General features: G+C 44.7%; 1 protein-coding gene and 1 long non-coding RNA gene across 2 annotated transcripts in view; one reads left to right on the top strand and one right to left on the bottom strand.

The window, feature by feature from the left end:
• On the bottom strand, positions 1-13,015 carry LOC127568374 (cytochrome c oxidase subunit 7A-related protein, mitochondrial). The gene is made up of 3 exons (XM_052012038.1): positions 12,785-13,015; positions 7,053-7,187; positions 1-4,088 (listed from the first exon to the last, which is right to left on the bottom strand). Exons 1-3 carry the CDS (start codon positions 12,947-12,949, stop codon positions 3,945-3,947), a joined length of 444 nt encoding a protein of 147 aa, XP_051867998.1. The 5' UTR covers positions 12,950-13,015; the 3' UTR covers positions 1-3,944.
• Positions 12,555-14,733, top strand: part of LOC127568375 (uncharacterized) — a 23,677-nt gene continuing 21,498 nt past the window's right edge. Inside the window, exons 1-2 of the long non-coding RNA XR_007956003.1 lie at positions 12,555-12,700; positions 13,772-13,919. This is a non-coding gene — a long non-coding RNA (uncharacterized LOC127568375). The remainder of the gene's footprint in view (positions 12,701-13,771; positions 13,920-14,733) is intronic.

Genomic DNA, 14,733 nt, shown 5'->3' on the forward strand with positions numbered 1-14,733 from the left:
TCTATTTATTTATTTTATTATATAAATACACACACACACACACAATGCATTGCCCAAATGGAAGCACAGAAAAGATCTGGCAGGAAGTTTCTTATGTCTCTTCCAAATTTACTCCTGGTAGCTTCAATTAAATGCAATCACCTCTGCCATAATTTCTATGTGCTCCCTTCTGCCTGTTTGTAACATTATGTGGTGAACCCAAAATCAATACTTAGGAGGAGAAATTCACATTGTGATTCAATCTTTCCCACCAGAACTAGGGCTGTGCCAATGGTCAGATCAGAGAATAAAAATATTCAGTTGTTTTTTTAATACATGTACTTCTCTTAGAAATAAAGGATGTGAAATGGTGTTCACTATTAGACAAATATTTACCCAAATTACTTTCATTCTCCGTCTTGAAGTTCAATTCTAGATCTTAACTGTATTTTTCATATCAAGTAAAATAATGGTTGAGCTGAACAGTATGAGGGATCGTGCTGAAACTTTTTGCCAAAAGTTTCGACATGTATACCATTTTCTTATTGGACCACTGTTACAGCTGTTTTGAAGTCCCATTTCAATTTATAAAAACATATGTGGTAGCAATCATATGAAATGTAAAAATGATTGATTTGGAGCAAAGTACTTTTGTCCAATGTTTAAGCTGCAAGTCTGCATTAGTGTGCAAGTCATATCATCCTCACCCTTCCAGCGATTCAACAGATCACTCTTCCATTGCTGCCTCTCTGATTTGTTTTTGAAGCATGAATCAATCAGGCTTCAGTCAAGGAAACCATAACTTAATTTGTTCTTGCCTGAATCTGAGACCAGTGGTGTTGTGTTAAAAGGTCACTGACAATTATTCAACAACAGTGTACCAGTTCAAAGTATTTCACAGAGGTGGAGTCCAACAAGGGGTAGTGAAAGAACATTTGAGGTGAAAGGAAGCATGCTGACACAAACAATTTTTTTTAAATAAGTGTAAAAGATGGGGTTAAGGAGGCCATTCTTGGCTTAAAATCAAAGATGGCACCAAGGTGACAGAAAGGAAGATGAAATCAAGAGCTACAATTTGAAGTCTGATACATAAATAGATTACAAGCATGTGATGATTCCTAAAATATCAAAAATACTTCTTGCTTCTTTTTACCCCTTTTAGTTTTAAATATTTAAAGCACGAAACAGAAAACACTATGCTTAGGAAATCTGAATGTTATTATTTTAGGATTGTATTCAACACTAAAAGTGTTCATTTTCATCCCTGCAAAATAGCCAGTCTTAAACTTAAAATCAGCCCACAACTGCTTAAATTCATTATGCCAGCTTCAACACCTGCCTTTTGCCAACTCTCTTCACTGCATGGTTTATTCCTCATCCCTTATTGAATGCCATTCATTTATTACTCCCTCATCACCATTATTTACTGGATTCCCCATTTCCAGAGGACTGATTTCAAATTTCTCATTGTTACAAAATGGCATCAGTATACCTTTTCTCCAAAATCTCTTACGGCCCTGTTTTTCCTCACCTTTTCCTCCTCCAGATCCCATTGTTCATAAAGATTTCCTACATGATTTCAATTGGTGACACAGTATTCAGCCTTCATGATCCTATAGTCTGGAATCACCTTTTTATCTCCCCGAAAACCTATTTCTTTAAGTATGCCACTAGCCGCCACCCAATGTGGAAGCTAAGCCAACTAACATCAGCATCCTCTGCCAGGCCAACACCTCCGGCACTGAGGCCCTAGTTACTCTCGCTCAGCTACGTTGGCTTGGCCACAGCAATTGCATGCCCAACACCAGACTCCCTAAACAGGCACTCTATTCCAAACTCTCTCAGGGTAGACAGAGATAAAGATTTGAGGTTGTGTTCAAAGCTTGGTTGAAGAAGTGTAACATTCATGTAACTCCAAGGAATCTCCGGCCCATGATCGCTCAATGGAATAGCATCATTCGGGATGGTATTGAGAACTTCAAGGCCATGCATCAAGGGCACAAAGAAGTCTTACACAAGGGGCAGAAGGAGTGCACCAGACAATCTACCCACCCATCTGCCCCATCAGCCACCTGTTACCCTGCCCGTGGAAGAGTCTGGTGTTCCCACATTGGGTTTGCAGGTTTTGATGTGGCCAGAGTGGAAACAAATCATCTGTGCCAAATGAGCCACTGCCCAGGAAGTCCCTCTCCCTCTTTTCCTTTGTGAAATGTTTTGGGTATGTATCACAACCTTAAAAAGGCATGTACGAGGGAGTTTGCTTATAGAAAGTAGCATCACAAAATGCCCATTTGTGCAAGTGAGTATGCATTAATGTGCAATATAATCTGAAAATGATGCTGAAAGAGAAATATTTGGATGGAAAAATTAAGTAAAATATTAAGTTAAGATTTTTCCAATACTTACCAATCTACTGTGCAATTTTCCTTCACAATATTTGCTTTTTCCATAGCAAGTAATCGAAGTCTACAAATAAAAGCTGAAGGTCTAAATTGAAAGTATAAAACCTGATAATCACTACGAATATAAAACAGAAGTATGCCACCTATTTTCATCTTCATGATTGAAATAAACTACTGCATCAATAGACACAGATGAAGGTCACAATGCCACAGAAAATTCAGACACAATAACGTGAATTTGTGTACACCTCAATTCAAGATCACCTGTTATACTGATAGTCCATTCTATTGGACATGAATATTATTATTTATAGTAAAATCCAATTCCATAATGATCTTATACAGAACCAATAAATTAAGTTCCAGTCAATGTCTTAGTCACCTTGAATTGCTGCTATTAGGATAAAGATCAGTGACAGTCACTTTACTACAAGTTCTACTATCAAATGAGCATTTAAAACAGATTCTTTTCATAATTACCAGAAATTATTTTTTAGATAAGGGCATTTTCTATAATGCTGTATTTTTCCTCCATTCAGACACAAGCCAAATTATTACCTGAAAAGTAATAAATCACATCTCTATTGCATTGTCTACACAAAAAAAGTGTATACAAAAAACACAAATACTAAAGGTGTACAGTTGGCACACCAGCCAGGCCAAGCACAGAATTTGCAGGAAAATATATTTTGCCACAAATTTTACTGCTATATTGTTCATGAAACTGATCAAAAAAATTGTTGGAGCTTGATTGATTGGGAATCAAGTAAATAATGGTGATGAAGGGGTAATAAACATATGGCATTCAGTAAGGGATGAGGAGTAAGCCATTGCAGTGAAGAGAGTATTGGTGAAAAGCTGGAGGTGAAGGTGGCATGAATGAATTTCAGCAGATTGATGGAAAAACTGATGGAGAGCAGGTCTCCAGAAACAAGAGAAAAAAAAAGTACAAAGTTGACAATGTTGTCTTTTAGGTAAATGTAAACTTGTTACCAGTGGTCATTTGAATTTATTGAGATGTCACAAGTTTCTAGATGAACATTACTTTGGTTTTAAACACAGATTCCACAACTGCCTGTGCACATGATTGAGAATGCATGAAGATTTACACAAGATCTCATTATAATGATGATGAACATCAGCATTCCTCTTGGACATGACAGACACAGCAGTCCTTTTGTCTTTTAGGAAAGTAAAAAGACACTCATTCATATTCCACCACAAGTGGCATCATGGCATCAAAGTGGGATCACATTCTCTTCATCTGCTCACATTCAAATATATATCTTCTTGATCACTTTCCATGATTCAATAGATACATTTCTAACTAACCTGATCATTATTTTTATTTTCATCATGATTAGGCAGGATTCTGGGCTTTGGAATCCTCAACAATAATCAAAAACAAAATTAACTGAAATGAACTGCATAAGTATTAGACAAAGTGGTGCACCAGGAAAGAAAACCTTGAAAGCAGCAAATGAATTATAACTGTGCAAAGGGTTGTATGCTAGTCCTTGCGTTGAGGATTTTGGAAGTACCAGTCACATTAACAGAGTCTGTTCAATGCTGCTTTTTGGGCTGAGCTGCCAGAAACAGTGCTACCAAGCAGTAAATAGTCCCTCCAAATGTCAATGCCATTGTAGTCCTGTATAATAGTCGATCGGGAACACCTCGCTTCAGATGTACAGGCATGCCATCTGACTTCTGCAGAGTAAAGATGATAATAGTTTTAAGTTAACAGAAACCCCCAAATGCACATAAATTAGTAAAATAATCATATTCATGTACAATATGCATTTCCCCTCCCTTCAAAGCTATGTGTCCAAAATGATGCATTCAATATATCACTGACAATGCCATCAACTTGTACATGTTGACACCAGAGAATAATGCATTGTATTTAAATATTAGGGGAGAATTCTGAAATTATTTTTAAGTAAGCACTTTAGACAGTCTGATCAGTAAAAAAAAAGATCTAGAGATAGATGAATTGAGTTTCTGGGTATGACTGATGTACCTAATTAGGAGTCTAGTAAAGATTGTCAATCACATCTCCTACTGCCTCAGTAATACTGTATATAATGCAAAAGATATTTAAGACAGTTTGATTGTGAACATATAAATGCTTCGCTTTGCTGTATAACTAATCCATTTACTTGATTGATGTACCTCAAACTGTTTTCAACTTATGATGATCTACACGTTACTTTGTATAAACCACCTTGATGCAAGTCAATTCAGTTTTGTCAAACCCTCAGAACTCAGCGGGGAAGCAGCATCTGTGGAGGCAAGTCGAAATTTTGGGTTGAGGCCCTATATCAGGTCTGAGGTGTAACAGGAAAGATTTCCAGTATATAGCTGTACAAAGTGGGTGGGATAGAGGATGGTAGGTGATAGGTGGATACAGATGGGGAGGGAATGATGTACAGATGGAACCATGTGGGGGAGTGTTGGGAGAGCTGAACAAAGGGAGAAGAAAAGTAGGCGGACAGATGAGCACCAAACGTGTGGGTTACCTGAAACTGGAAGATTTCATAACATTGTGTTGTAAACTAACCAAGATGTCGGCATGGGAGTGGGAAAGAGTTAAAACAACACGCAACAGGACACCATTGCAGTCAGAGCACAGATGCTTCGCAAAATGGTTGCCTAGTCCAAGCTTGATTTCAATAATGGAGAGGAGGCCACATTGTGAGCACTGAATGCAGTAGAATGGGTTGAAAGATGCAGGTGAACATCTGCCTCACCCTGAAGGTTTGTTTACATCCATGGATAGTGGTGAGGGGTGAAATGAAGGGACAGGTTTTACATCTCCTTCAGTTGTGGGGGAATGTTCCAAGGGACAGAGAGGGATGAGCAGACCAGGGAGTCCTGAAGAGACTGTTTCCTGCAGAAAGCAGAAAGGGCGAGGGAGATGGGAAGATGCGACTGGTGGTGGGATTGTGTTAGAGCTGGCAGAAATGGCAGAGGATGATGTTTTGGATGAGGAGGCTGATGAACTGAAAGGCAAAGACCAAGGGAGCTCTATTGTTGTTCTGCCTGGGGGGGGGGGGGGGGGGGGGTTCAGAGCAGATATGACAGAGGAAATGCATGTGAGGGTGCCATAATTAATTATGCTTGAGGGGAAGCCACTCTTCTGGAAGATGGAGGACATTTCAGAAGCTCCAGAGCAAAAGGCCTTATCTCGAGAACAGATGCAGTGGAAATGAAGAAGTTGAGAAAAGAGGATGGCGTCCTTACAGGAGGCAGGGTAGGAGGAGGTATAGTTGAGGTAGCTATGGGATTCAGTGGTTTTATAGGTGTCAGTGGCAAGTCTGTCTCCTGAGATGGAGACTGCGTGATTCAGAAAAGGAAGAAGAGTCCGAGATGGTCCCAGTGAATTTAAGGGCAGGGTAGAAGTTGATAGTGAAGATGATGAAATTGGCAAGTTCTGCACAAGTGCAGGAGGCAGCACCAGTGTCCTCAGCTGTAGTCTTCCAATTTCACTGCCTGCAAAATCAGTCTCGAAATAGATTCGAAATTCGGGAAGAACTGGCAAATGAACAATGCAAGGTAGTCCATTTTGGTAGAAGTTTAAACCAGCCACATACGAGGAGGAGAGAAGTCTTTGGAGTACCATTACAGTTTAAAAATCATAGTTAAGATAACGAAGAGAACAGGTTCAGAGGTGAAGAGAATCAAAGGCAATAGATTTAATTTGCCAAAGAACCAAGAAACTTTTTTTAAAACTCATCAAGTGGTTGGGTTTTGAAAGGTGTTGCCTGATAGGGTGGTGGATACAGATGTAACAGTACACTTCAAGGGTAATTGGCATAATACTTGAAAGAAAAATTCAATGGATATAGGGAAAGGTATAAGGGGTGTGTCAACTTAATTATTCCCCAAAAGAGCACAAGCAGACACCATGACCCAAATGGCTTTCTGTTGTATTGTACTGTACTGTGATTCAACACAAAAGTCAGTAAAAGAAATGTTGCACATCAATGCCATAAAAAGATTGACATTTATTTCTAGAAAGATAGAATTGAAGAGAGAAGATATCGAACTTATGCAAATCCTTTCTTAGGCCACACAGACTACAATGAACTGTTCTGGTCTCCATTTTGTGTAAACTATAGAGATATATATCAGAGAAGGAGCAGTCAAGACATACTAGAATCAATGATGAAAGATGTTTTACAGCACAAGTAAACTGTAAAATGCATTTGGGCCTAGTCTGTGGTGAGTAATGAAAAGAAACTAAATTACTGACTGAGATTCAAGGACTAGAAAATGCAATGCAGCCTTATTGTAAGGTAAATTAGACACAGTACAAGAGCAGGTCAAATGACCTGGCCCAAATTCGAAGATTTAAGAATGCAGTGATTGCAGTCTGTTACATCTTAATTTTAAGTGGAAAAGTATTTGACCACATCCATTACATAAGGATTCTTACAATAAGAGGACATTTTTTCCAGAGTGACACGTAATTAATTCTCCAGCAACACAACTGTAGCTTTAATTTCACAAATGTGCAATATTCATTGCACTAGTGTGCTTCCATTGCAAAATTTAGTCCATATCCAAGATCACTACTTTCTCATTTACAAAATACTTTGAATCCCTTAAAAGGTGCATTAAGATTACAAATAAAGACAGCAGAAGCGAATTCAAACATGAGTGTTATACCTGAAAAAGTCTCTGGAAATCAGGGACTTTATTTTGTCCCAGAAACTGGACTCCTTCCCCTGATTCCGATACTACTTTTGTAGGCATGGCAAATATCATAGTAGGAGATTCTGATGAAACCAGAGGCTTCAGACCCTGTATGTGAGATTAAACAGAAGAAAAAAAATCAGCATGGATGTACTGCTTAATTTACAGATAAAATCTCTTTTGCCTTATGGGTAATAAAAACACATCACGGACATAGCACTTGTTGGGATAGGAGGGCAAATAATCTTTAAGTTCATGTTCCCATTAATTTGAATGAAATTTCAACTCAATGATACAAAGAAAACTTCAGGATCTGATTTCGAACTTATTCTCTAAGGTGGCAGAGCCAAGAAAACTCTACCTCTCTCTCCGCCCTCCACCCAGAAAAATTCAGAAGAGGATAAACAAGCATAGCCTTTTCCAGCATCTCCACCTGATGGATTTTTTTTTCTCCTACCATACTTCTGCTCATTTTATTTCCTATTCAAGATCATCACCCCACGTTCTACATACCCCAACTAGCTGGAAAAAAATCAGCCATAACTTTACTAAACCATAATGTATCAAGTCTTCTTACATATTGTTCTTTATTGTTCTAATTGTGTTCTTTCTTGTAAAAACTGTTTAATTTATGTTTAATTTGCTTTTCTTGTGTTGCTTCCATAATGCTATGTGTCTGTGATGCTGCTGCAAGTTTTTCATTGCACCAGTGCATACTGTATATGTACTTGTGCACAAGAGAATAAACTCAACTTTGACATTTCTAAATTGAAATTCAAAACTTTAGATGGGATCATTTTAGCAAATGAATTGAACCATTTGTTGTACTCCCACATAGCAAGCCTATCCTCGACTTTTTTTTAACCATTAAAATTCAACAGTCTATAACACAAGAATCAGAATCACAATGTTTCATCCAAAAATCTGGGGGAAGTCAGTGGGTCAGACAGCATCCAAGGAGGGAAATGAACAGTTCATCAGGGCTAGAAACAGGGAAGGTATCCAGTATAAAAAGGTGGGGGGGGGGGGGGGGGGGGGGGGGTGGTGGTGAGGGGTGGAGCAAGAGCTGGAGGATGATAAGTGGATCCAGGTGAGGGGCATGGTAAGATGATAAGTGGGGGGGTGGGGTGAGTGGGAATCATGTAAGAAGCTGGGAGGTGATTGGTGAAAGTGACAAAGGACTGTAGAAGATATGGAATCTGATAGGAGAGGACAGTGGACCATGGAATAAAGGGAAGGAGGTGAGGAGGGGAACTGTGGGGAGGAATGTGTGGGTGATGGGCAGATCAAAAGGATGTGGGAGGGGAAAGAGATGGGGTGATGGGGGCTAATAAGATAAGGGGAGAAAAAAAAGGACAGGGGAGTGGTTACCACAAGTTAGAGAAATTGATGGTCATACTGTTAGGTTGGAGACTACCAAGGTGGAATATGAGGTGTTGTTCCTCTAATCTGCATCTAGCCTCAACTTGGCAGTAGAGGAAGCTGTGGATAGACATGTCGGTATGGGAATGAGAAGTGGAACTAAAATGGCTGGCCACCAGGAGATCCTGACTGGTACGGCGGAAGGAGCGAAGGTGCTCGACTAAGTGATTCCTCCAATCTGCATCGGGTCTCACCATATAGATGCTGCACCAGATGCAATAGATGACACCAATGGATTCATATGTGAAGGACTGCCTCACCTGGAAGGACTGTTTAGGGCCCTGAATGGTGGTGAGGGGCAGAGATAAGTGCCTGGAGGGGGATCGGTGGGGGGGGGGGGGGATGAGTGGACAAGGGAGTCACGGAGAGAGCAATCCCTGCAGAAAGAGGGGAGGGGAAGATGTGCCTGGTAGTGGGATCCCATTGGAGAAGGCAGAAGTTGTGAAGAATGATATATTGGATGCGTAGGCTTGTGTGGTGGTAGGTGAGGACTAAGGGAATTCTATCCGTGTTACATTGGGGGTAGGGTAGGGCAGAATGGGGTGAGGGCAGATGTACGGGAAATAGAAGAGATGTGGGTGAGGGCTGCATTGATAGCAGTGGAGGGAAACCCCATTTTCTGAAAAGGGAGTACATCTTGGATGTCCTGGAGTGGAAAGCCTCATCATGAGAACAGATGTGGCGGAGATGGAGGAACTGAGAAAAAGGAATTGTGTCCTTGCAAGCGACAGGATGGGAAGAGTAGTTAAGTTAACTGCAGGAATCAGTGGGTTTGTAGAAGGTGTCAATGGATAATCTGTCTCCCAAGATGGAGTCAGAGAGATCAAGAAAGGGGGTGTCAGAGATGGACCAAGTGAACTACAGGGTACTGCCAAGACCACACCTGGATACCATACAGAATCTTGGTCCCTTATTTAAGAAAGGATATACTAGCATTGCATACATTATTCATTAGGCTAATTCTTGGGATGAGAGGATTGTCTGATCATGAGTAACTAAAAAAAAATTATATTATTTGGAGTGTAAAAGAATGAGGGCTGATCTCATTGTAACATACAAGATCCTTAGGGGGCACAATAGGGTAATGTCAAAATATTTCTATCCACTAGTGGGAGAATTTCGAACCAGGAACATGGTTACAAGATTAGGGAGCAGTCAGTTAAAACAAAGATGGATAAGAACAACTTCTCACAGAGGATGGTGAATATCAGGAATTCTTTATCCTAGTTGGCTGTAGTAGCTAGACGAGGGTACTTGAAGAGGAAATAAATACATTTTTGGAAGATCATGCAATTGAGTGCTATGGGGAACTGGCACAGAAGAGACGAGGCTGGGGGAGATTAGCCATGATCATATTGAATGACAGGCAAGCTTGAGAAGTCAAGTGGCCTACTCCTGCTTCTATCTTCTGATGTTCTTATTTACACCCACAATTCACTTACACGGTGTTCCAAGAGTTAGACCCAGCATCAAGGAAAGAATGGTGATATAATTCCAAATCAAGACTTGAAGGGGAACCTGCAGCTGACGGTGTTTCCTACTTGACTTCGTCCTTTTTGTTAGTATGCTGTGGGTTTGGGAGGAGTTGTTGGGAGCAGCCTAGAGCTGTAGTGCATGTTGTAATGGGACACACTGCAACAAAAGTTCACTAGTAGTGGTGAGACTGAACATTTAGGATGGTTGATGGAGTGTCAAACAAATAAGCTGGTTTGTCCTGGGTAGTGTCAAGCTTCCAGTGTTGTTGGAACTACACTCATCCAAGCAAGTGGAGAGTATTCTATCACATCCTTGATTTGTCCCTTGTAGCCGTTGAAAGATAATGGGGCATCCAGAGACGAGTCTCTCCTCATAGGATACCTGGAATCTAACCTTGGTTACAGTATTTAGTTGATTGATCACAGTATTTATGTGACAGGTTCAGTTAAGCTTCTGGATTCAGTTAAGTTTCTGGTCAGTGATGACCCACTCACGCCTTAGATACTGATGGCTTTGAATGTCAACCCCATTGAATGTCAACAGTAGGCAGTTAAACTCTCTTGTTGGAGATGGTCATTGCTTAGTACTTCTGTGGTGTTTATGTTCCTTGTCATTTGTTCACCCTAAAACTGACTGCTGCTTGACCTTGTTGCATGCATGGACTACTTCATTGGCCAATGAGTTGAAAGTTGTGTAATTCTTTGCTCCGGTTTCCTCCCACATTCCAAGGACGTACAGGTTAGGAAGTTGTGGGCATGCTATGTTGGCGCTGGAAGTGTGGCGACACTTGCGGGCTGCCCCCCAGAATACTACACAAAAATGCATTTCACTGTGTGTTTCCATGTACATGTGACTAATAAAGATCTTATCTAGAACAGTACAGCACAGGAACAGACCCTTCAGCCCACGAGGTTGTGCCAAACTGGTTAAACTAGTAATTAAATGCCTATCTAAACTAATCCCTTCTGCCTACACAATGTCCACATCCCTCCATTTTCTACAAATTCATGTGCCTAAAAGCCTTTTAAACACCTCTACATATTTACCTCCACTACCACCCCTGGTAGTGCATTCCAGGCACCCACCACTCTCTGCAATAAAAAAAACTTGCCCCACACATCTCCTTTGAACTTACCCCCTCTCACCTTAAATACCCTCTAGCATCAGACATTACAACCCCAGCTGTCCACCCTATCTACAGCCCTCATAATCTCATAAACTTCTACCGGCAAACATTGTCACTTGTGACCTTCTTAATGTCAATTTGCCTTGCTCTCTAACAACATTGTAATGTGCCAACCACATACAAAGTCACATAACTACGATAACCTGTGAGCTCTTTGCACCTGATGAAGAACTTGGCGTGGGGGAGGGGGGGGGGGAAAGAGTTCGGGGAGGGGGGGAGAGGGGGGGGAGGGGGGGGAGGGGGGGGGGGGGAAAGAGTTCAGGGAGGGGGGGAGGGGGAGGGAGGGGGGAGGGGAGGGAGGGGGGAGGGAGGGGGGAGGGGGGGAGGAGGGGGGAGGGGGGAGGAGGGGGGAGGGGGGGAGGAGGGGGGAGGGGGGGAGGAGGGGGGGGAAGGGGAGGAGGGGGGGAAGGGGAGGAGGGGGGGGAAGGGGGGGGGAGGGGGGAGGGGGGAGGGGGGGGAAGGGGGGGGAGGGGGGAGGGGGGGGAAGGGGAGGGAGGGGGGAGGGGGGGGAAGGGGAGGAGGGGGGGAGGGGGGGGAAGGGGAGGAGGGGGGGAAGGGGAAGGGGGGGAGGGGGGGAGGGGGGGGGGAGGGGGGGAGGGAGGGGGGAGGGGGGGGAGGGGGGGAGGGAGGGGGGAGGGGGAGGGAGGGGGGGAGGGAGGGGGGGAGGGAGGGGGGAGGGAGGGGGGGAGGGGGAGGGAGGGGGGGAGGGAGGGGGGGAGGGGAGGGGGGGAGGGGAGGGGGGGAGGGGGGAGGGGGAGAGGGGGGGGAGGGGGGGGAGGGGGGGAGGGGAGGGGGAGGGGGGGAGGGGGGGAGGGGGAGGGGGGGAGGGGGAGGGGAGGGGGGGAGGGAGGGGAGGGGGGGAGGGGAGGGAGGGGAGGGGGGGGAGGGGAGGGGGGGAGGGGGAGGGGAGGGAGGGGGGGAGGGGAGGGAGGGGAGGGAGGGGGGGAGGGGGGAGGGGGAGGGGGGGGAAGGGGGAGGGGGGGGAAGGGGGAGGGGGGGGAAGGGGGAGGGGGAGGGGGGGAGGGGGAGGGGGGAAGGGGGAGGGGGGAAGGGGGGGGGAAGGGGGAGAAGGGGGGGAAGGGGGGGAGAGAAGGGGGGAGAAGGGGGAGAAGGGGGGTGGGGGGGGAGAAGGGGGGTGGGGGGGAGAAGGGGGTGGGAAGGGGAGAAGTGGGGTGGGGGGGTTTGGGAGAAGGGGGGTGTTCGGGGAGGAGAAGGGGGGTGGGAGGGTGTTCGGGGGGGGGAGGAGAAGGGGGGTGGGAGGGTGTTCGGGAGGGAGGGTGGTTCGGGGTCGGGGGGGAGGAGAAGGGGGGTGGGAGGGTGTTCGGGAGGGAGGGTGGTTCGGGGTCGGGGGGGAGGCGGGGAGAGGGGTCCGGTGGGGCAGCTGGGAGAGGGTGTTCGGTTTAACATCCGATTGAAAGGGGACTCTCCCGTGGGTGACAGCCCACAACGAAGCCGCGGCCTCACGCCTGCTGCAGCGGAGGCGACGACACCCGCACCCAGAAGAGCCCCGGGGGCCGCCACTGATCCCCGGGACAAGGTCAAACAGGGCACCTCCCAGCCCGGCTCCCACACCGCCGCGCCGCGCCGCTCACAGCCCCCGTCCCGCTTGCTTGACCTCTACCTGCGGGCTGTAGGCGGCCGGACCGGCCCCGCCGCTCAGCCTCTGCGTGAACCCGTCAAACCGGTAGAACATGGCCCCGCCGCTCACTCGCTCACTCGCTCCCTCCGGCTCCGGGCTGCACTGCACAGGCCTCGGCTCAGGCCTTCCTCCTCCGCCTGACGTCATCCAGGCTATCTCCCGGGTGCTTGCATGTTCCTGCTTTTAACAAAAAAGTTTGATCTTTTACAAGGGAATAGTATTTCTGTAGCTTTCTGTTTTAAAATGAGATTCAGTGAGGTGTAAGTTGACGGATTTAATGCGTGCGTTGTGTTGAATTCAGGCAGAAAATGCTGAAAATGGTCAACAGGTCAGGCAGCATCTGTGGTGGAAGACTCTTCATCAGAGCTGGGGAACAAGCTCGCTTTAAGTTGGAGAGGAGGTGGGGAAGAGATGGGCAGGGCAAAAGGAATAACAAACAATCTGCTGGAGCAGCATCTGTGGGAGGAAAGGAATTGTCTACTGTGTCTCCAGGACAAAAGGAATGACTGTTATAGGTTGAGGCTAGAGTTGCTGTGGGGATAAGTTGTAGAGGTTGTCTGCTGGATGGGCTAGTGGGGTAGTTAGAGAGACAGAGTACAAAATAAAGGAGCTTAAAATGTTGTGAAATATAGGGGTGTAAATCATGCCCAGGCCGTGCTAACAGAGAGAGAAAGACTGGGCTAATGTCACAGACAGATGAAAAAGGCAGTTCTGACACAGATAGAGAAAGCTAATTTACCATAAGTTGTAGAATTTGATACTGAGTCTAGAAAGCTACAGTATGCCCGGACAGAAGTAAAGATGCTGTTCCTCAAGCTTGTACTGGACACCTTTATAACAGTGCAGAAGTACAGTGACAAATATGTCAACGTGGGAGTGGGATAGAGAATTAAAGTGCCAGGCAACTGGATTGAACACAGGTGTTGCAACAAACCATCACCCAACTTGTGCCTGATTTTTCCAATGTAGAGGAGACCACATCATGAGCAACAAATGCAGTATACTAGACTGGAAGAAATACAAGTGAATCAGTGCTTCCCCTGGAAACTGCCACAACAAGGAAGTACTGGTGAAGATAGAAGAGCCAAGGGGAACAATCCCTTCAAAATAATGAAAGGTGAGGGGAGGGGAAGATGTCTGTTGATGAAATCTTGTCAACCAGGGAAACTCAGTCCTTGCTTTGACTGGGAGGAGAGGGAATGAGAGTAGAGTTCTGGAAAATAGATGAGATGAGATGAGGTCAAGTAGAGGGGAAGCCACTGTTCAGTGAAGGAAGTTACGTTTTCAGTTGTTCCTGTATGTGATCTGAATATTTTATTTTGTGAATCTTGAATGGTTAGAGTCCTCAGCGATTAGTATAATTAGGACTATGTGCAGCAGAAATTCTTCCCATTCACCTGAATTAAGTATTTGGGATTCTCCAACCACTGTGGGACAATTCTGAAGAGTCGGGGATGTTTTTGGCAGGTGCTCTAGATGACTTAATAGTCACCGATTCCAGCAAGGCCATCTCACGGATCCAGCAACCTAGGTTCATTTCTGACCTCCAGTGCTGTCTGTTGGAATTTGTGTATTCTCACTGTGATTGTGTGGGTTTCCCCTGGGTGCACAAGTTTCCTCCGACAATCATAAGATGTACACTCCTAAGATGTGCCTGTTATTAGATTAATTACATACTGCATATTACCACTAGTGTGGGTGGTTGATGGGAGAATTGAGGGAAGAAATGGGCAAGTGTGAGGAATAGGTTACTGAAAAATATATGGGGAATGGGATTGATGGGATTGCTCTAAGAGCCAGCATAGATTCAATGGGCCAAATAGCCTTCTATGTCATAAGGAAATATGCAATATAAAAATATGAAATCAAAATAACAATGCAAGTTAACTATAATCAATCACCAGTATTTATTTAATTCCAGACAGAGAAAG

This window comes from Pristis pectinata, chromosome 3 (genome assembly GCF_009764475.1).
Source record: "Pristis pectinata isolate sPriPec2 chromosome 3, sPriPec2.1.pri, whole genome shotgun sequence".
NCBI lineage: Eukaryota > Metazoa > Chordata > Chondrichthyes > Rhinopristiformes > Pristidae > Pristis > Pristis pectinata.